The 23649-nt window shown below is 39.7% G+C and overlaps 1 protein-coding gene across 2 annotated transcripts in view; it reads right to left on the bottom strand.

The window, feature by feature from the left end:
- GNAS (GNAS complex locus) overlaps positions 1–23649 on the bottom strand; it is a 188999-nt gene that overhangs the window by 80037 nt on the left and 85313 nt on the right. For both annotated transcript variants that reach the window (XM_039364516.1, XM_039364517.1), the window contains exons 3-4: positions 4977–5031; positions 4770–4889 (exon numbers count right to left, since the gene is read on the bottom strand). In XM_039364516.1, coding sequence (XP_039220450.1) covers positions 4770–4889; positions 4977–5031 — 175 coding nt within the window. The remainder of the gene's footprint in view (positions 1–4769; positions 4890–4976; positions 5032–23649) is intronic.

The raw sequence follows: 23649 nt of genomic DNA, 5'->3' as shown, positions 1-23649 counted from the left end.
CCACGGAACGATTGCTATGGCCGAGATTATCTTCCCTAACAATTGGGAGAGACTGGCCAATGTTACTGACCAACACCTGCGTAATTGAAGAACTGACTCCCTTATGCTGTTCCGGCGTTCTTGTGAAAGGTACACCCGGCACTCCACTGTGTCTATGATGGCCCCGAGGTGTAATAGTCTTGTTGTGGGAACCAAGTGGCTCTTGGGAAAGTTTACCGAGAACCCGTGGTCCTGGAGCAGTTTTATCACCAGTTTGAGGTCCGACAAGGCGGACCGGGTGGACAATGACTGGATTAATATGTCGTCCAGGTCGCATTGGACTCTTACTGATATCATCCTTAAATGAGTTGCCAGAAGCGCCAGGATCTTGGTAAACACCCTGGGAGCCAATGATAGGCCAAATGGGAGAGCTCTGTACTGGAAGTGGCATCCCTTGTATGTCAACCGTAGAAACCGTCGGTGGGCCAGAGATATAGAGATATGAAGGTAAGCCTCCATGAGGTCGATAGACATCAGGAGGTCCCCTTTTCTTACACTTCCCAAAATGGAGCGGAGCATTTGCATCTTGAATTTGCGGTATGCAAGATGGAAATTCAAGCCCTTGAGATCTAAGATGGCTCTCCATCCCCCTGATGCCTTGGGAACAACGAAGAGGATGGAGTAAAATCCCTGACCTCCCTGGTCCAGTGGAACCTGTTCTATGGCCCGTATGTGTAATAATGTTGAACGGCTTCGTTCATTAGTCTTTTCTTTGTTCGGTTTCGGGGATAAGGGCAGGAGAGGAACCGATTTGGGGGGTTGGATACAAAGTCCAGGGAAAGACCGTGATGGACGGTGTTGAGCACCCACACGTCCATGGTGATGGCCTCCCACTGGTGGGCAAAGAGAGATAGTCTGCCCCCTATGGGAGGTACTGATGGGGAGTCAACTGGAGCGACAGAATGGCCTGCTGTTCCCTCGAAAGGGCCGCTTGCCCTGCGATTGTTGTCTGGGTCTAGAAGCTTGCCTATCAGCCTGTCTTTCCTGCCTGTCTTGCCTGGCCTGAAAGGGCTGGAAGGGCTGAGTGTAACTGTATCTAGCTCCAGCACGAAAGGACTGCCTCCTTGGGTAATAGCTGGGGTGTTTGTCCATTTTTTGAGGAGATGATTGAGGACCTTGCGTTTGTCCTTGTTTTCAGTTAAGTAGAAATTTAGCGCGTCCCCAAATAACTTACCTCCCTGATATGGAGCAGCTGCCAACTTCCACTTGGACTTAGCATCGGCTTGCCAGTGCTTCAACCAAAGCATACGGCGACCAATGATACTGGACACCATAGTTCTGCACCAAAACCCAGCAGCCTGGAGGGTTGCGTCTCACGCATACTCACGCATACTCAGTGGCCGCCACCATCTTACTAATGTCCTGGTGTGTGCGGATATCCTTCGCTGGAATCCGGGCTTGAAGTTGCGGGAGCCAGCAGAGTGTGGCCCTATTGAAAAATGAGGCGGAGTTTGCGGCCCTGATCGCCCATGCAGCCGCTTGGTGTGTCCTGCGGTAAGTGGACTCGCACTTGCGGTCCTCAGCCTTAAGGGCCTCTGAAAAATCCCCAGAGATGGTGGTGGCCGATATTAGGGGCCCTAAAGAGCTCGTCCACAGCCGGTACCTCCAGAACCTCCTCCAGATCCTTGGCCACATTGTACAGCCTTTTGTCGGTGTTACCTGGGAGGGGAAGAGAAGCCGGAGAGGCCCATTGTTTCTGGATTGCATTCAGAAATAAAGAAGGGCAGGGGATGCGGTGTTGAGCCGCGACCGGCTCAACGAAATTCGGGTCTGCCTCCGAGTCTGGGTGAACGGGTGTCATCGTTGATGAAGTTCCTGGCCCAAGATGGGTGGTGGATGTGGCCTTACGTAGCAAGGTGACAAAGAAAGAAGGGTTAAAGAGGCCACTGAATGGATAAGCCTCTGGAGGAATTTCTTCCTCTTCAGACATTTGAACCTCCTGCTCTGTGGTGGGCTGGTTGAGGTAAGAATCCTCAGAAACTGATGACCCAGATGGAGAGGAAGGGTTAGAATAGGTCTCAGTCCCCGGTTGTTGGACGGTACAGGGAATGGCAGTCCCTGGTCTAGAGGCCTGAGCCCTGGCATCAAGGGCTCAGTCTACTGCTTGTGCAATCAGTAGGGCTAGGCGGTCCTCCATAGGGAAAGGGGCCGGCTCGCTAGGGCGGAGCCCTGCTGCAGTAGGAGTGAATGTGGCCTCGGGAGCCCCCTGAGGCACCCATGTAGTGGAAGATTGGTAAAAAGAAGGAAAATCGCCTGCCCTGCACTGCGCAGGGGAATGTAAGGATTCCCCCGTTGACCAGATTCCCAGAGGGGAAGTTGGAACCCCAGGGGTAAGTCAAGGGTTAACCCTCCGGTCTGAGGTGTTTCCAACCTGGCTCTTTTCTGCGCCTTGAAGAACTCCTTTTCTAAGGCTTGGTGTCTCCTGCTGGCCTGTTTGATTGCTTTCTTGGAAGATTTTGTGGTAGATCTGACCTTAGAGGCAGCTGTCTTCTCAATGCCTTCCGGACCAGGTATACCCGATGAGGATGGCAAGGCTCCCTTTGAGGAAAGAATAGACTCTTCCATTCTCCGATAGCACAGGAACATGATAGGGGGCCCCTGGTATCTGGAGAGTATTACACACTGGGTAAGGACAGACGTACTATAGGGGACGTCTGGAATCCAACAATGGCTGTGCACGGATAAGGACAGACACACTATTGGGGGTGTCTGGAATCCGGCCTGAAGTACTGTGGATAAGGACAGGCACACTACTGGGGCGCCTGGAATCCAAGTAGTTGTTAACTGGATAAGGACAGACACACTACAAGGGGTGCCTGAAATCTGGATGAAGCCAATTGTTTCAGTGTTGACAGTATGAAAAACAGGAGACACCAGAGCCTACAAAAGGGAAAACCCCAGGGAAAGCCTGGATGACAACAATCCAGTCAAATCACAAATAGAAATGGAGACCTGTGATTGTCGGTGAAGAGAGAATATATAGGAAAGCGGCTAGGCCCCTTCTCTGACAGCAGGCCTCGACCCTGCACCCAAAATGGCGGCCGACTAAGCAATGGCAGCCTGCCAATCTGTAGTGAGTCCATCTGTAGCTTTGATTTGAGGACTACCCCCCCCGCGAGATCCCTCACTTTAAATATCTCTCAGTGTAAAGCAGGAAGGATCCCCTTCCACCTTATTCTGAACTCGCTAGGCTTATTGAGTCCATGCGGTCCCCAAATGGTGGCCGCGTGTTAAACCGCGCAGTCCTAAAATGGCGGCCGTGCGTGGGCCGACTCCGAAAAGCAAGACTTGCCCGAGACTCGATTCTGTGGAGGAGTGCATTTCGTGAGAGAAGGCAGAGAAAAAACTGGCCGTTTTAGACTTACCGAGCAGCCGCCGAACAGCTGATCGACGCTGCTCTCGTGTGCGCGCACCCCGTTTTCGGCCGAAATATTGAAGCTCGTCAGATAGACTGAGGAAACAGCCCAAAATCACTCTGCTGCCCTGAATCCACCTCAAGGCTCCAACAGATCCCGAACGAGCAGGGAAGGTCTCAGAAGGTATTTTTGCCTGAAACCGGTCCCTGGAGCCGCAGCTGCAAGCTCTGTTGGAGATATTGATCTCCTTAGCTGGCTGGGGCTAACGTCTGTTAGTCCCTATCAATCCAGTGAGCAGAAAATTTTTTGGATGGGGGGGAGGGGGAAAGGGAGGAAGGAGCCCCTTCCTGAACAAAAGCTCGTATATTCCCCCCAACTAGAGGGAATTAGGAGTTAACTCCAATTTCCAATGGAAAGGATTGGAGAATCTGGTAATAGCAATGAAAAATTTGAATTGGGATTAATCCAATTAGTCCACTATAGCCTAACAACTACTGGGGAAAAGAAAATCCACCAATGGAGACTGTACCTGCCTAAGAGCCAAATCTGCACGTCTGTCCTGGGCAAGATCAAGCCAAGACTGGGATCTCTATGGTCCAGGACAGGCGTGGCAACTTTGGCTGACTTGATCTGATTGGGCAGGAATACGGTCTAAACCCATTGGTGGATTCTCCATCTCCAGTGCTGGAGAACCAATCTTAGTTCTGCTGCTCCAGCTTACCTGTCTTTAATTTGAATTATATTATACTGATAACATTTGGGATGGATGGCCCCATGGACCTAAAGCCTTGCTGAGAAGATCCATATAAATTTAACCATTCAACCACATGTACCTTACATGTTCAACTCAAAGTCCATAGTAACAGAATCCTGACTGATGGGTAACTACATTTTGCCTGACACTAAGATTGGAGCTTTTCTTGTGAGCAACATTTTAGAAACTAATTTGTATTGCACAGGTGGCTTGTTCACATACTTGTGCATGTACACAAACACACAGTTATCTAAGGGTCACAGAAAGACTAATGGTAAGCATTAAAATACATCCTCCATTTTCATCACTTTACTCTCAATATGCTTCAATTACTGGAATGCTTCAATTTCTTTGGAAAACATACACATCCACTGGAAACTTTATACATCTGCATCATCCAATGTTTTGTTCATGCAGAAAAGCCCAAAGAAGAAACAAAAGTCAGGTTCTAGAAGATTCACATTTATAGATCAATACTTGGATACCAATCAATACATATATGTTGAAAACATCAGAAAAATAAAACAAATTACTTTCTATTTTTCAAAATACCCACAGGGATAAAAAGACAAAAGCTTAAATATTAATCCAACATCATTTCAATAAAAATGTATACTTACTGGTGGGAAGTCAAAATCTATCTGATTTGCTAAGTTTAATATATAATCAATTCGAAACTGGTTCTCTGCATTAGCTAGTTCCACTGGTGGTGCCAGGTTTCCCATCGCTGTTACTATTGTCTGTGAAGAAAATGATTTCATGCATGTAACCAGAATGCTACAAGTTAAAGCATTTTAGTCAAAACAAGGAACAGCTGGCAGACTTACCTCTATAGCTTCTTTAATATTATTTTTAATGTCTTGAATTTTCATTTTTTTCTCCCTGTAATCAAGAAACAAAAAAATTAAATGTCTAGATTGTAACGATTACATTTGAAAGGGAAAACCAACATGAAGCATTTTTAGCTACTGAAATAATATTCAATAAATCATAATCAGTTTCTCATTCAAATGCACATGCAGCTCCAATCAGTTTTTGCAAGGGATGATTTGTCTTTATAGGTAATGTTCCCCATCATAATTACTCTGCACAAGCTTAACAAAATTGTACAGAACCCACAAACAGATTTTGCACCCTACCTTTTCAAAAGTCTCCCCTCAATTCTCCAATTTTTGAAACTCTAAATAACTAAAAGTGTTGAGTCTAAAGCAGGGTTGGGGAATTATGGCCCTTTTATGACTTAAATTCTGGGAGTTGAAGTCCACGAGTCATAGTTCCCCACCTCTGGTCTAAAAGAATACTTACGCTAATCTGATACTCCAGAATTTCTTGTATCCACCATGGGGGTGGGCTTAGCGAAGCCTCCAAAAATACAAACAATACTGTCTAGATCAGTGGTTCTCAACCTTTTTAATGCTGCGACCCCCAACCGGTCGTAAGTCGAGGACTACTCAACCGGTCGTAAGTCGAGGACTACTCAACTGGTGCAGCACCGTTTGCAGAATGGGACTTTTGGCGGGCTCAGCAGGGCAGAGACAGCCTGGACAATTCCTATTGGCTTTTGAAAGCCAATAGAATTAGACTCTATTCAAGAGAGTCTATTCTATTGGCTTTCAAAAGCCAATAGAATAAAAGGGAGTAGCACAGCTAAGGAAAAGGGGAAAAAATGGCGGATTGCATTGTTTGGCGACCCCCATGAAATGGTCGTTCGACCCCAAATGAGGTCCCGACCCACAGGTTGAGAACCACTGGTCTAGATGGCTTCAAGAAAACAAGGTTTTTGCTGAAAACTAGCATTTATTTTAAGTTTCCGACAAAAATGGCCCACAGTGAATAAAGGTTCACTTTAGAACTGTGACCACCACAAAATCAAATTGGTCACATAGGTGACCCACTTTATGACTGTTACAACTTATAACTATAATGGGCAGACTCCATTATGGCTGCAAATTGAGGACTACATGCACAGCTATATTGGTAAAACAATCACAACAATAGAATGTAATATTTCCATTACAAAGTGATGATAAACAGCTGAATTCACATCTAAATTAGAAATACTTATATAAATACAGTATTAGTTTAGGACTGCATCAACGTTTCAGACAATATCTGAAAACCTCACAAATGGAGGAAAATCAAGGAGATAGCCCATGTGTCCCATTTTTCAGCTAATTTTGGACAACCTGTAAAGGAAAATTTCATGTAGATGCACCTAGAATCTGGACTACACAGTATTTTAAAATGTTGCCAAAGAGGAAATGTTGCATTATAGCAGCTATACTACATTTCCAGAGAAACCTCGAACAGATATTTAGAAGTATTTTCTTTTGTTCAGTGTGGCCTGGGAAAGTCTCCTACCCTTCCATCTGCTTTTTATTTGAAATCAATATTTAAAATAAGAAGAGAAATCTGCTGGGTTTAGCACACTATGAAATATCCAGTCACAGAATGCCCACTTAAAAAAGGGAAAAAGAAAATAACCATTATTTCTATTTTTTAACCAATGTTTACAAGGCCAAGTGGTATTACTGAGAGCCAGTTTGGTCTAGTAGTTAGGGCGCCAGGCTATAAACCAGGAGCCTCTGAATTCTAGTCCCACTGTAGGCTGGAAAGTCAGCTAGGTGACTTTGAGCCAATCACCCGGAGATGGTGAGTTCTAGTCCCAACTTAAGCATGAAAGCTGGCTGGGTGACGTCTGGTGGTCACTTTCTTTCAGCTCCCCTCACAGGTGTGTTTTTGTGGAAAAATAGGAGAAGAACAGAGTATTAAGTTTGTTCACCACCTCGAGTTATTTATAAAAATAATAAAAGTGGTATAAAAATAAATAAAATAAATAAAACTTAAAAAGCTGTTGTGCTAGATTTCTTTCTCATCTAGAACTTTTAATGGATTTTGAACAAGATACTTAAGTGATGGCAGCCATAAGAATAAGATGCCACAAGAATATCCATGTCCCTATTTCTACCCGGTTACCAAAGACCTATGGCAGTGATGGCGAACCTTTTAGAGACTGAGTGCCCAAATTGCAACCCCAAACCCACGTATTTATCACAAAGTGCCAGGGCTGCATCAGCAGTATGGTGCCCTCGGCGTGGCCCACTGGGTGGGCATGGCTGCAGTGGTCACAGCAGACTGGGTGAGTGTGGCCAGGGCCAAGGCCGCGGGGGCCAGTCCCTCACCATCTCCGGGGCATCCCCGGGGGGACAACACCACTTGCTCGCTCACTTCGTGCCCTGTTGCTTCCAAATGCCATGTGCTTGCTACTCTGGCGAACTCTGCTGAGGCAATGGCACGTGTGCCCACAAAGAGGGCTCTGAGTGCTGCCTCTGGCACGCGTGCCATAGGTTCGCCATCACTGACCTATGGCAAATTCAGTAAATAGACTCTTTTTACAGCAATGAATATATAATCTTAACTTGTATTTTGTAATATTTCCATGACAATTGCATGCTACATCTCCTACAGAGTGAGGTACGTCATGACTTTGACTAATAACTTACTTTCAAGTGCAATTTACTAACGGTTCAAGGACTTACAAAATACAATAAATGCCTTGCTTGACTGAAGTTCTCAGCATTAAAAACACTTGCTGACTTCAGCAGTATGCAAAAACAAAATTCTATTCCTAAAGATTGCTAGATTTTAAAAACATTTTTCTCAATAATAAAAGCTATTAGAGAAAGCACAATATATTTTTAAAAGCTGCCAACAATTAGAACATCCCTCTTCTGTATTATTTTATGAGCTACTATAAAGATATATCAGATACTGATTAATATTAGATATTTGCCTGCTTGTGAGAAAGAAGCTTTGTCAGTACTAGAATTCCAAATCTTACCCATTCGCTAACAGTTTTTTTTAAGTAAGTTCATTTTTTTAAAAAAAAAAAAATCTGTCCTTTGATCAGATAAATGTAAGGGCTCTTTTAGAACAACAATGCAGACAGCTGTTCTCTCCCTTTTCTTGAAAGGGGATGAAGCAACATTAGCCAAAAAAAAAAAAGGAGGAGGAGGAGGATGCCTAAACTTTATTTTCTTATAATACTGGAAAGGGAGAATTGGAAGCTAATTCCAATTATTTCTATACAAAATTATGTCTATACAAAAATTTAAATGCAAATGAATGATTTTATTTTGATGAAATCACTCATGCTGTAAAATTCAGTCCTATCAACCAAGTTCTAGACCAGGGATAGGCAACCTTGGCTCTTTTATGACTCGTGGACTTCAATTCCCAGAATTCCTGAGCCAGCTGGCTCAGGAATTCTGGGAATTGAAGTCCACGAGTCATAAAAGAGCCAAGGTTGCCTACCCCTGGTCTAGACTAAAAGTTCTTAGAAGCTATTTATGACCAGGCAACAGTGATCAGATTCTTATTTTGACTTTCAGAGGAGCTTTTTTGGGAAGGTCACTGAAGCCCATTTGAGATACCAAAGGAGGGGGGAAAAAAACCTGTTACGGTTTACAGATTTTAATTTAAAAAAAAAATACAGGTAAAAAGATTCGGGTGCTAATGCTGCCTTAAAATTCAAGAACTGGAGTTAATATGACAATTTATTTTCAGAGCTTTCTATCCAGAAAAAATTCAAAATTCTCTAATATCTTGAATTAAAGGTTTTGATATGCAATATTGGGCTATTATAATAAGCCCACTGATACATATCATTTGCCTTTAATATTTTTCCAGTTTTTCCCAATAATGTTGAACTGAGGTTCTAAACCAATTAACAACTGATCATGCATCTGATTAAGATAACCCAGACAACCATCTGTAATTAACACCCATTAGCTCTCAAATTGAAAAAGTGCTAAATAGTAGTCTCACCTCTAATGGCCAAGTTATCTAAAGACCTGAGATATTGTAATTATTCAGTTCATCATGAATGTGTGTTCACATCTAAAAACAAGATTCTATTGTAGACATTACTTTAAAGAACTAACTGCATTGTATGTTTACATGTAAACATATATAAATGCACAGTACTTCCAAAGGTTGAGGATTTAATATTTTTAATTCTTCAATAATATACCAGGAGAGGAATCTATTAAAGAAAAGCAAATAAGCACATAATTAAACATTTACACTAGAATTAAATGTAAGATTTTTTAAAGAATGTGTAATAAAGTTATCTTAATATTAAATCGTCAATATTCCTAGCTTTAGAATATCCCCGTAATTATTCCTAGCTCTGAATTGTAGAGTTAACTAATTAATGGCATGATGTGGTTTAATTTTGGCATATTTTATTATACAAACCCAGCTATTTCCAGTTTTCTCAAAGATCATGGTTAAATCAACCATGGTTTATAGTGCAATTTATGAACCAAGCATCTGAATGAAAGCTTTTTCTTTTTTGCAAAGTAAAAAAAGAACTGAAAAAGAGGGAAGACTAGATTGTCCTATTCAAAGGTTCTTTGTAATCCAGAAATTGTTTTTTTTTTCAAGATCAAAATTAGATTACATGCGATTTGGGTCATTAAGTAATTTTAAATAACTTTTGAAGAAGTCTTGAGTACTATTTGGTAATATAAGTGATGCATTATTAATCTGTGCAATATTCTCGTTTTTAAAATCTTGGTTTAAGGGAAAACCAAATAAATGGGTACCCATTGTCATCGGGGCACTGGGAACTATGTCCAAAAACTTTGCAAAATACATCAAGAAACTGCAGCTTCCTGCAATAACTCCAGCTATGTTACAAAAAACTGTGCTACTCGGAACATCTTATTTTTTAATGAGATACCTGGTTGACACCTGGGATGCTGGTAGCAACCCGTGTCAACCATCAGCGCCAGCCAATTTGAATGTTCAGTTGACTGAGGTTCATGTTTAATGAATAAAAGATAATAATAATAATAATAATAATAATAATAATAATAATAATGTCTATGGGATAACAATATGGTTGAGCTAAAATCAAGAGTGAAAATGTTCCTTATACTCAAAAAACTGCCTCCTGCATTGTAGCTGGCCTTATGCAGAAACGATAATTTTACTCAAGAGATATGAATTAACTGTATAATATACTATTTATTTTTTAAAATTCATTGTTGTGTGGAAGGAAAAACTAATTAACAACGGAAACAGTCTATCGATAACTGAATGAAGAAATATGACAGAGATGTATAAAATGATGTCTTAAATGTAGAGAGTATTTTTCTTCCTTTCTCATATTAGAATCAGGAAACTAGTATGAGATGCAATGGAACTGTATGTTCAGGATAATCAAGATGGCCATTTTGATGTAAACAAAAATAATAAGATTTTTAGCCAATACTTCATTACCCAGCCTATGCTTAAGAAAAAATAGAAAAATAAGATGTACCTCTGGCCTCTTTCTCACAGAAAAGCAGAAATAAATTCAATATGCTACAGTATACTCCAAAAATGCTGGCCAGTTTTCAATGATGTTGTCAACAATTCCAAAATTCTCAGAAAATATATGAAGTAGTTTAAGAAGATTTAGCTTGATTCATTTGTTGAACCTTTATTCCTAAGTTTCCAAACATCCTTTTATTTATAATATTATTATTTATTATTGTAAGTGCAAAACTATTACTATTATTTAGTTTGTAAGTGCAAAACTGCCACTTCATTTTCCTAAAGTAAAGAATGTGTTATTATCAAAATGTTCCTAATCTATCACCTAGAGGTTCATCTATGGAAATTCAAATCCTAATCTTCACATCATGGAAGTTTATCATATAAGCAGGCAAATGGACACAGTAGGTTTTTATACGTGAGATTTGCAGAGAAGGATGGGAGAAGGGGCGTTGTCTTACCTGAACACCTTTTCTCAGCACGGAGATGGAGAATCCATCAATGGGTTAACTCTGCCTTCCTGCCCATTAGACCAAGTCAGCCAATTTTGTCACGCCAGTCCTGGGTAGCCACTCCCAGACTTGACGAAGGCGAAGCAGCTGACTATTGTTTGACGTGTTGGCTCCCGGCTCCCTAATAAGTATTAATTGTCCTTAACGGTGGGAGTGGATTCTCCATTTCCGTGCTGAGAAAAAGTGTTCAGGTAAGACAATGCCACTTCTCCAGCATCGGAGATGGAGAATCCACCAATGGGACATACCAAAGCCTCACTGTCCCAATGGGGGGGAAACAGAGGTGGCCGTAGCCAGCGATTACCTGCTGAAGAACCCTCCTTCCAAAGGAAGCGTCCGCAGATGCAAAACGATCTATCTTGAACAGCAACTGTCTGAATACAAATAACTTTTAAATCACTTCCAATCTTCAGGAGATGTGCCTTTTAAATGTATTCTACTTCACGTGTATTCTAAACATGTGCAGCATTCAAGGAAAAAAAAAAGACTGGAAAGGGATAATAATGAGTATTTAAAGTCACCCTCACTGAGGTTAACTATTATTTAAGAGAAATAGCATTTGAATATTTAGATAATGATAACTGTTTCCAATTCTCATGTAGCACACTACTAGGGAATCTACTAGGGTTAATTCCCACAGGGATCAATTCAACAGGAAAAAGTGTGAGTGAAAGGATTGAAAACTTCTCATCCACCTTCCCATTCAGTTTCTTACCTAAAAATCAAGCCTCTATACATCAACTGCATTAAAGTCTCTATAAATTATTGAGGTGGCTTCATGGATGCAATTATATTGCATTTTTTGGCTAAAGTATGATTATGGTTTATCAATGCCTATGCCTAGTTTTCAGATGTTTATCCGTTTCCCAATCTAGCCAAATACGTTCTGGAGTTCTTTGGTGGTCTTTCATCCAAATACTAATTAGCTTAGATTTATTTATCTAGCGTATGGCTTGCAATGTCAGTGAAATCTACACATGTTAGACACAATGCTGTCCTGGCAACCTAAATTGCTAGTTCATTCTGTTCAGCACTTGTGTGCCTATCCTTGATGCATCGCAGGGAGCGAATTAGCGTGCACCAACGGACAACGGCGCTTGGGTTCCTGGCTCTTCTGGGTTACTCTGTTGATTTTGCCTCACTTCGCCTTGTGTTGCGTTGCCTTGCATCCAGTCAGCTCCAGTACTGGCTTCCGCTCTTCGCACACATGAACACAGATAGGTTTTTCCCATCAAAGTAGTACCCATTTATCTACTTGCAATAGTGCATTCTTTCAAACTGCTGGATGGACAGGAGCTAGGGATTGAGAGATGGAAGCTCATCCCATCCCACTGAGCCTGGGTCAAACCTTCGGAGTGCAGACCATTTATGATGAGCAGTTCCAGGGTCATTAAGCCACTGCGCCCCCTACCAGCTTAGATCCTCATCCCAGATATGACTGATTAGGTGTTCTTACCTGTAGATACACAGATGTGCATTTGCACACATACAAATTGCAACACTGTAATTTGACAAGTTTATCCTAGCCTACCCCAGGGAACTTAAGGTGGTTTACATGTGGAGCTCCCTTCTTCAGAACCCAACCTTTTCTGGTTAGACTCCTAAAGCCTCTTGGAATAGATAAAACGCAAGTCAAATTAAAAAATCAATAATCTCAATATTATTTAATCACAATAACATGCTTGTTTCAAACACGAGCCTTTCATGAAACAGCAACACCGCCAAAATTGCAAACATACAGGGGAAAAATACCTTTCTTTTGTGGCTCTTACAACTGTTTCAAGATTTACATTCCCTGTATCAAATATATCATCAGAGGACTTAAAATACTTCAAACAAAATAAAAATACATTAAAATAAGCTGAAGACATTAGTTCTACCAAAGTAATATCCAAGACAGATAGGACAAAAAATCCTCATTTATCACTAGAAAGTTATCTGAGGGCAAATTTGGAAAAACAATGAAAGCAAGGCAGTCCAATGGAAAAGGCCTTTGTCCAAGTTGCCAGATGCTTTACCTCTAATAAAAGAACTTCATGTCTTTGGCCTCTTACCATAAAGTGAGCCAGAATAACTGTCCATGAACTACTGAAATGTGTTCTTTATGCCCAGTTGCTCTTAATAGACTAGCTGTTCTGTTCCAAATTGTATTATTTTCCCAAAATACCTTCAGAGGCAGCATCAAATAAAAAGCATGACAATTCAATTCCATTTCTAAAACTATAATATTCACTGCTGGTGCCAACAGAAGCAGAAAAAGTATGGTCAACAGTGACCAATTTCAGTCTTCATTATAACTTTATAAAGAAAACTCCATCACATCCCTGGTAAACAGAAAATATTCTGAGCAAAATTCAGTAAACAAACCATAAATATTAATCTGAGGTTTCTAATGAAATAGTGTCTGGACATATCTGTGTGCCTCTAAACTACCACAGCATTTTTTGGAATCATTACTGACATTTTGAAGAACATTGCTATAGGAGCCCTGGTAGTGCTCAGATTGCTGGGGCCCATATGCTGACATTGTAAACTGCCCAGGCGATATCTCAGACTAAAAGCCACTGCTACTGATATAAAATATCTTGCGAAGCACCATCCATTCTTCCTAATTTCAAATGGTTCAAGCTATATACAGGTAGCCCTCGATTTACGACTACAATACAGCCAAAACTTTCTCTTGCTAAGTGAGACATTTGTTAAGTGATTTTTTCCCCATTTTACGAACTCTCTTGCCACAGTTGTCAAGTGAATCACTGCAGTTGTTAAGTTAGTAACGTGATTGTTATGTGAATCTGGTTTCCCCATTGACTTTGCTTGTCAGAAGGTTGCCAAAGGAGATCATGTGACCCTGGAACTCTGCAATCGTCATAAATATGAGTCAGATGGTAAGTGTCTGAATTCTGAGCACGTGACTCTAGGAATGCTGCAGCGATTGTGTGAAAAACAGTCATTAAGTCACTTTTTTCAGTGCCGTTGTAACTTCGAACCGTCACTAAACAAACTGTTGTAAGTTGAGAACTACCTCTTCTCAATGCGTAAGCCCGCTGCTTCTCCTTCACAGCTCCTTCTGGAAAGCACATCCTTATAAGAAAAGTTTATTTAAAAAAAAAAATGAGACAGGCCCACAGAGTACCCCAACTGTGACAACTAACTGTTCTACCTTGATTCTTGCAGAAATCTGAGATCACTATATAACTATTTCCACTTAATTTTCCAGTTAAGATACGATGGCTATAGTACAGTGTTTCTCAACCTTGACAATTTTAAGGCATGTGGACTTCAACTCCCAGAATTCCACAGCCAGCAATGCTGGCTGTGGAATTCTGGGAGTTGAAGTCCACATGCCTTAAAATTGTCAAGGTTGAGCAACACTGCTATATTATGACGTATAAAAGGTTGCCTGAAGCATTCTGCTAGCAAGGTTATGTTTCTTGGGCAATGTTCAAGGTAACTGTTTGACTTAACTTCATATTTATTACTGAATGCTTACTATCAAAACAGAAAAGGGGAAAAAAATCAGCAGGCTAAAGCATTTAACCCCAGGCCATCCATCTTAATAGCTGGTCATTAATATTGAGAAAATTGCTAAAACTCATTGTGCAACTCATAATGTTTCAATAACCTACTGAGTTTTAAATGGACATTTTGGTTAGTTTTTTTCAAAAAAAAAAAAAATATATTTTACCAAACCTAGCCGGGAATAAACAAAAACAGTGGGTGTTATTAAGTGTTCATATTCATATCAAAGAAATGGACATTTTAAATGCTTGTCTCTCTTTTAAATTTTAAACTCTTTCAAATACTCTTTTAAAGTGTACTTTAAACAACAGCCCAGATCTTATGAACTGTTTGGTTACCAGTCCATTGATTGCATTTATTCTATAATCAGCTTTGAACAAATGTGATATGAGAAGTGCTTCCTAATTTAAGTACAATTTGTAAGACTACTGAGTTACCCTGTATTCTGTTTCCTTCTGGCTCTAGATAATATGATTCCAGTATTGAGCTAATTATTAAATTTGCTTAGAATATTCTGTGGAGAAAGTATAACTTCCAAGAAAGACTTCTCCTAACAGTTATATACCTCATCACGCTAAATAGAGTACCTAAAAGCAGTAACATCCTAAATTATTGGAGATCTATGCAGATATTTAAGTGCCAGAGACTAATCACGATGTTCTGGCCCCATTGGTGGATTCTCCATCTCCTGTGCTGGAGAAAAGGTTGTTGATATACTATTAAAAAGGATTCTGGACACCAAGTGCTATCCAGAGCAAAACCTACTGTTGTTATTTGCAGCCAGATGTTCAGACTGGATTTGGTATTTTGTTTACCTATCAAATCCTTTCCAAAGATTTGGGATAGGCAGATGTGGATGTTTGATGGTGTTACAGATATCATCACAGGATGTAAGTGGTTCCAAGTAAAGCTGCCTTTTGCAATTGATTGGTGAATTTGTCAATGCTGATGATGATGTAAGAGGTGACTGGGCTGACCTTGAAGGAAGGGTCAAGTGCATCATCAGTCGTGAGAGATCTAAGTCCAGCCCAGCTTGAATTCCTGTGACTCTTACCTAGTGCCAATTTGCTTGGGTCATTAGTAGTTCAGATTCTTGTAGGTGCTTAAGTTTACAATGAATCTTTATACCCATTTGAACTGCCTGGCTATCCTAATTTCCCTGGCACTTGACTGGTGCTATTTGCTGCCCATAAAAACTGTAAAAATATAAATATACTCAATAAAATCACAATACAAACAGAATAAAATCATGGACACAAGATGGAGTAAGGGGCAGCTGGGTGCAAGGGAGGGGAGAGGTAGGCTTAGCTCTTACTTAATTAACTAGCTCCACTTTGATGCTCCTCCATTGGGGCTCCAAGCCACCTAGCAGAGCTCCTATGGCAAGTCAGAAGAGTGGGAGCCAATCTCACCTCGGGGGTAAGATGTACCAAATGGCAGGAGCCACGGCAGAGAAGGCTCTTCTCCTTCTCCTCCTTTCTCTTTGAAAAGAAAAGCCCATCAACAAGCCAAGCTGTAAACTTCATCCTCTGAGAATAAAATTCTAGCAAGAACAGGCTGACCATCTACTCTAGGATCAAGTGACTTACCCACTTCCTAAACCTCTGTTTAATCTGTGGATCAGTTAATAATAATAATAATAATAATAATAATAATAATAATAATAATAATAAAAGTTGGAAGGGACCTTGGAGGTCATCTAGTCCAACCCCCTGCTCAGGCAGGAAACCCTATACCATTTTGGACAAATGGCTGCCCAGTCTCTTCTTAAAAACTTCCAGTGTTGGAGCATTCACCGCTAGTTTCACTGGTTGTTTCACTGGCTAATTGTTCTAACTGCCAGGAAATTTTTCCTTAGTTCTAGCTTGCTTCTCTCTCCTTGATTAGTTTCCATCTGTTGCTTCTTGTCTTGCTTTCAGGTGCTTTGGAGAATAGCTTGACTCCCTCTTCTTTGTGGCAGCCCCTGAGATATTGGAACATTGCTATCATGTCCCCCCTCGTCCTTCTCTTCATTAAACTAGAAATACCCAATTCCAGCAACCATTCCTTATATGCTTTAGCCTCCAGTCCCCTAATCATCTTTGTTGCTCTTCTCTGTACTCTTTCTAGAGTCTCAACATCTTTTATCTTACATCTGGTGCCATAACTAATGACAGGCATCTCTTTGGAATTATTTCACATCTCGGCTGCATTGGATGAAAAGGAGTAACTTTTTTGGTATCATCAACAAATTGATGGCACTTCTCTTTAAATCTTCATGCTCTACGAAATCATTAAGGAAGGTCATAGTTACATTAAATGACATTCTGACCAATGTAAAATCATCAAAAAAAATATGAGCATGTATATCCAAAATTTTCTATTATTTCAGTTTAAGATCGGTTATTAAAGAGCGAAGTTCCTCAGACAAAGAAATACACAAACCACATAACCACATTCCTATTTCTTTTGGCAAAGTTCATTATATGGATAACAGAAGATAATAACGTTCTCTGCTTTAAAAAAAAGCAAATAACCTATTTAATGATGATATGACCAACTGTTGTCTTTCTCCGTAAAAAAAGTATGATATAACTTCTGACAGAAATATGAGCATTTTTGTAAAGTATGTCTCTTCAGAATGATAGCTTTCCCTGATATTTATAGTCTTGACTCCACTGGTTGCGACAAAAACAAAACAAAGAAGGCCAAAGCAAAGATGACAAAATACAATAAATGAGGACATTAAAAATGCTTTGGATGCTGCATTTGATCGCACAAAAGGGCGCTTGTTGATCTGAAAAGTGGACCCTGCACCTGCAGGAAAAGTGCTAGGATGCTGACAATGATGATGACACAGTACTGACTCCCTAGAAATAGTTAAGAAAGAGTTTAAATTAGTAAAATGTTAATTTCCATTAGATAAGAGATTTGAGTTGATGTGATTCTGAAATCTGTGCTGCATGCAGATTTTAATAAGAAATAGAAATAAATGGAACTAAATGGGACAACAGCAATTACATGTCTACAACAACTAATGACAAATTCAATCAGACTGAATTTTTGACAGTGTGGTTTAAGCCTAATAGTAGTTTTATTCGTATGTACAAGTGCTTGGCCAGGACTGAAGCCAAATTGCTGCTGTTGCTGCTGTAATAGCAGTAGCAAATACATGAAGGTTTCATACACATTTAATTAAAATTCATGTCCTGTCCAAGAGGTGATAATCAGGAAAGCACATCCAAAGTTGGTAGATGGCTGGGTGAGTGAATAAAAGTATTAGATAGCAAAAGCCCAAGATGGTTCTTTCATCAATATGCAGAAATCCTGAAACAAGGTAAGAATGACCAGCCAAAGAAATGAAGGCAAGAAATGGGGGGGAAATAAAATCAATAAAATTAGAATCAAGATGTAAAACTAGTCAGCAGGAAGAAAGTATGATTTTAATATTATTCTTTGCATTAAAAACAGTGGTAAGTCAAGGAGAAGGAAATCTAAACCAACAGATCTTTAGCAATGTGAGTAAAAAGCTCTTTCATGGAAGTCTGAAAATGAACTAATTCACCCTGAGGAGAGAAAATTATAGAAAAAAGTAAATACAGTATTTATCATAACTGGATGGAACAGTTTCCCAGAACTGAAAAATAAAAAAGGACTGAAAATTTACCACCCTTTCAACAAATGGTATCAATATAGTATGCAACAACAACATTAAAGCATAAAAAACACACTGACTCATTAAAAAATTAAAATGGGATTAAAACATCTGCTTTTTGAAAAATATTGCTCAAAATTTTAGAGGACAAGATTAAAAAGAAATATTTCGATAAATATGTCATTGTTAAGTAGAAGAAAGGGGATTAATAATATGAAGTCCTTTATACTTGCTTATAAGAAGACAAATTTGAAGTAGTTATGAGAATCTGAAGAGTGATACAAAGGTCACTGAGCGTATCGAGAAAGGGGGGAAGGGCATCAGGAACAATATTCTTTAGAATCAGAACTACAAATAGAGCAAATGCAATATTATTTTTTAACATTATTTACAGGAAAAGTTGGTATATGCTTAATTTGTGGCCTTGGTCGGGAAGCTCGGTTCTTCAAACTAGTCCAGCTAACGTTTTGACTCTCTACTTTTAGATACTTTATTGCTTAATATTACTTTTGATTATAATTTTCACTTCCTTGTTCTTTGGCAGGAAGACTTTTCTTTCTACAGCCATCACAAAACAACACTTCAGACAAAAGGCTCTTAATTTAAAATGTAACTTTTTAATTTCATTTTTTTTTTTGGTCTGGAAAGGAAAAACTTACAGCGTTTTATAGATGTGACTAAAAGACTATTCACTTGTCTTCACAAGTGACTGTACCATTATTTGTGTGTCTTGGGAGTCTGAAAGGATGCATCAGGGATAGGTAATTGTTTTCTGGAGTCTTGACGACAGACAGGAGAAGCAAAATGGCCTACATAATAGGACACCGGAGAATAACAGCAAGTGAGAGATAGTTAATTTTACCAAAAAGTAGTTAATGTATCTGCTTATGATCTCATTGCAAATTTCAAAACTTGAATATCTTGGCAGGGATTGCTTAGGAATTCCTTTTGCTTCTAAAGAATGATTATATCTTCTTTCCCCCCCCAAAAAGAATTGCTTGTTGGACACACAATATGAATTGCACCAGGGTGTCTGCCAAAAACCAATGCCACATATTAATTATATACGAAGCAGGCAGAGGAAAGGCCTAAAATACTTCCTTTTTTTCCTTTTTACTCCAAATAAGTTGCATGCACACATTAGCTGGACAGGAATCCAGATTGCTACCAACATTCAGTTCAACTGCACTCAAGTCAAATAAATACAAGTTTAGCTTCTTCTCCATAGGAAAAAAAAATCCACTGGCTCCCTGGTTTTAGTTTCTATTCACAATGCTATTTCAGATGGCTTGTAAAAGTCTAGTAAGGAAATGCAGATGAACACAAACTTAAAAATAAAGGCTTGTGTTTTATTCATGGTGAAAAAGTAAGTACACGTAGTCCTTGACTTAGTTCGTTTAGTGACCGTTCGAAGTTACAATGGCACCGAAAAAAGGCACTTGTGATCGTTTTTCACACTTATGACCTTTGCCGCATTCCAATGGTCACATGATCAAAATTCAAAATGCCTGGCAACTGACTCATATTTATGACGGTTGCTATTTCCCAAGGTCACCTGATCACTTTTTGCGACTTTCTGACAAGCAAAGTCAAAGGGGAAGCCAGATTCATTTAATAAGCGGGTTACTAATTTAACAACTGCAGTGATTCACTTAACAACTGTGGCAAGGAAGGACATAAAATGGGGCAAAACTCACTTAATTTAGCTGTCTCACTTAGCAACAGAAATTTTGGCTTCAATTTGGTCATAAGTTGAGGACTACCTTTATATGAATACAGTGAAAGTTATTTCCCCCCCCCCCAAAAAATGAAGCCACCATGCATTTCATTCCATCCTGCACAACAAGCTCAAAGAAGATGGGAAAAGACCTACAGCAAATGTTCACAAGCATTTTCCTTTCATGGCACTCCTAGTGTCTCAGTAATTTTTTTTTTCATGGTGCCACTTAAGAGTTCCCAAACTGTGAGCTGTGGTTCCCTGGGGACAATTCTGTTTATTAAGTAGTAAAATTTCCCACGGTGTTCTCGTGAGTTTGCTATGGCATTCTGGGCTGCCATGGCACAAACTGCGGTTCCACGGTTTTCAAACCCCTCCTCCCAATGAGATGTTTAGTTCATTTACATTGCAAATAGTAATGCAAAGGATTCTTTAAAAGTAGCCTTTCAACAAAAAATGGAATACAGATAAAAAACAGGTTGAAGAAGTGGCATCTGTGCCATATAAATGTTCCAGTGTCCAGGTACTAGGGCAGTGGTTCTCAACCTGTGGGTCGGGACCCCATTTGGGGTCGAACGACCATTTCACGGGAGTCGCCAAACAATGCAGTCCGCTATTTTTTCCCCTTTTTTTTAGCTGTATTACTCCCTTTTATTCTATTGTCTTTTGAAAGCCAATAGAATAGACTCTCTTGAATAGAGTCTAATTCTATTGGCTTTCAAAAGCCAATAGGAATTGTCCAGGCTGTCTCTGCCCTGCTGAGCCCGCCAAAAGTCCCATTCTGCAAACGGTGCTGCACCAGTTGAGTAGTCCTTGACTTACGACCAGTTGGGGGTCGCGTCATTAAAAAGGTTGAGAACCACTGTACTAGGGTAAACCACTTGCACAGATGTCTATGGAGATTTTCAGTCATGGTTGTCCCAAAGGTGCTTTTTCAAGAGGCAACTGGACTTTCTTGTTTTTCTTTGAAGACGTTTTGCTTCTCATCCAAGAAGCACAGATAATATGCTAGTAATTTAAATAATATCCTTCACTAGCAATTCACACTGTGATACATACATGACTTTCCTCATTTTATTCTGTCTACCCTCCCTTTGGGGTAAATTAAGCTGAAAGAATGATTTGTCCACAGCGGCCACCCACCCCCCTTATTCCACAGTCAGGTGGAGTGCTGAACCCATCATTGTCCAATTTCAGCCCAACATTATAACCATGATTTGGTGTTCTTATCTTGCAAAAATTTGGTTTCGTAAACAGATGCCAGAGAGATTATCTTGATCCATTAGCTCAGTTTTGAGTTGTTTTTTTTCAACCCAGATCATTTCTTCATAGGTTTTAAGAGATGTATTTGAACTCACGACCTTTTCTATTTGATTAATTTAGACCTGCTACTCCAGTCTACAAGCTCTTATCAATACGTACATTTGTCAACTGGGGATCATACTTCCATATCATCTCAAAATGGGTCTTATTCCATGAAAACCATACCATAATATTAGCTTTGCTATTTTTGCTGGATGAATCAACATCGCTTAAAAATTTTAAAAGTGCATAGTAAATTCTACAAGGCAACCAGGAGACACAGCCAAAATCCCTTTATTTAATAGCAGTAAATTCTGGGAGATCATAAACCTAAACAATAAAGCCCAAAGCCATTTCCAATCAGTCCTTTAGTGCTTGATGTTTGAATGGCAACATGAGGTGAGAGAAGATGTAGAGTATTTATAGTTGGTTGCAAAAGCGATGTTCTTTTTTTTAATTACTGTAGGTAATGTTGTTAATTATGCAGAACATCTGTGGGTACCGCATGTTATAGAATAACATAGGCAACAGAGCGGTATTTCTCCTGAGCACCTTACATTTTATAGTTAGGTGGCTGGAGACAGGAAAAGAATCAGTAACAAAATAAAAGAGAAAGGAAAAAAAAGGTGAGAAAAAAATAGTGAGAAATCATTGCAATCTAAGTAAGCTTCTTTTTACTTAGTCATGAAAAAGTTACTCAAAAGTCTTACGTATCAAATATGCCAACTGAAAATAGCTTTCAATGGGACTTATGACACACAAGAGGATCCTTGAAATGTTATTATATTGTCAGTTACACTTAAAACCACTCTTGTATTACCATCCAGGAGGGGTGAAAATAGTCAGGAGAAGCTTTTACTACATCCTTCAAGACACAAAATCTCTGAGTTGGCACGAAAAGACAACAAAACGTCTAACACAAAACCAGAGGCAATTTTCTTGAAATGATACTATTCGAAGGATCAGGCACTATGCAAATCAGCGTTCATTTAAGCAAAGGAATCAAATCACAAATCCTTGCCTACAAATTCAACTTCAGAGAGGAAGGCATTCCCTCAGCTCACTTCACCAGCTATCTCCGGGGTTCTCAACCTTGGCAACTTTAAGACTTGTGGACTTCAATTCCCAGAAGTTGAAGTCCACAAGTCTTAAAGTTGCCAAGGTTGAGAACCCCTGAGCTATCTGGTCCTGACTAACCCGACTCCCATAAACTGTAGCCTTCAATTCATATTTGATGAGCACTTTCTCATAACTCCCCTTCACACTATAGATTCCAGATGTTTCTTTCTCCTTCCAAGGCTTGAATTCTGCAGACAATCAGCTTTCCTGCTTGTCTGCTCAGATATCTGGGAAATGTGCATTGTACATCTCATTGCAGGCTTGCCTGCCTACCCCACCTGTGGACCAGACTGTGTAAGACTGAGTGAATATGGGGGAAGGGATGGATGGGCCTAAATAAATTGGGGTTTCCCATTCACTACTTTAAGAATAACTGAGCCTTACGGGCATGTATCTCATGTTTATTCAAAAAGTTTATTCAAAATTTCCTATAACAGAATCTAACACAGTGTTTCTCAACCTCGACAATTTTAAGGCATGTGGACTTCAACTCCCAGAATTCCACAGCCAGCATTGCTGGCTGTGGAATTCTGAGAGTTGAAGTCCACATGCCTTAAAATTGTCGAGGTTGAGAAACACCGATCTAACAAAATCTGTTATTCTGTTAGATTCTGTTATCACATAGGAAATTGTATACTTTTTGAATAAACATGAGATATTTAATTATTTCTGAAAATGTATTTCTTACAGTGTAGTACAAAACACTGAGGTCAACTAAATGTTTATTAAGAAACCCTGCATTTTTTGAAGAGAGTATCTTCCTTAGCCCAGTTCTGCTTTGCTAGCAAATGTGATCCTGTGTTAGAAAATACTAATTAAGACAGCTAGTAGGGCTCCTTTCCTATTCACTATACCCTCCTCTGACATTAGACTCTGTTAGGTGTCCTTCTCTATCACTAGTGAAAAAAATTGGAAGAGCTGGATTCCATTTCTAATGTTATCCTAACTCTCCATTATGATTAGTCTTAACTATCTATTAGGAAAATGGTGAAGCCTTCCCATGTAACTCTTTCTGGGCTCTTTCTGTGATGGAAAAAACTGTCAGAGAGGTAGGTAGGTAGGTAGGTAGGTAGGTAGGTAGGTAGGTAGGTAGGTAGGTAGGTAGGTAGGAAGGAAGGAAGGAAGGAAGGAAGGAAGGAAGGAAGGAAGGAAGGAAATCAGTATAGCCCTTATGAGGATAGGCTATACTTGATTAAAAAAAGACATTTCTAAAAAGTTGACTTTTAACCCCACCCCAACATAAGATATATTAACATTAAGAACAATTTGCTCAGATTCAGACACAATTGATAAAATGTCTTCTTAAAATAGAAACAACAGTGTGTCTAATTCCCTCTTTGCACAATGTAAGCTATAGCCAATCTTACCAT

This window comes from Crotalus tigris, unplaced genomic scaffold (assembly GCF_016545835.1).
Source record: "Crotalus tigris isolate CLP2741 ecotype Arizona unplaced genomic scaffold, ASM1654583v1 scf7180000019768.410792, whole genome shotgun sequence".
Taxonomy (NCBI): domain Eukaryota; kingdom Metazoa; phylum Chordata; class Lepidosauria; order Squamata; family Viperidae; genus Crotalus; species Crotalus tigris.
This window is presented reverse-complemented; position numbering and strand designations above follow the sequence as displayed.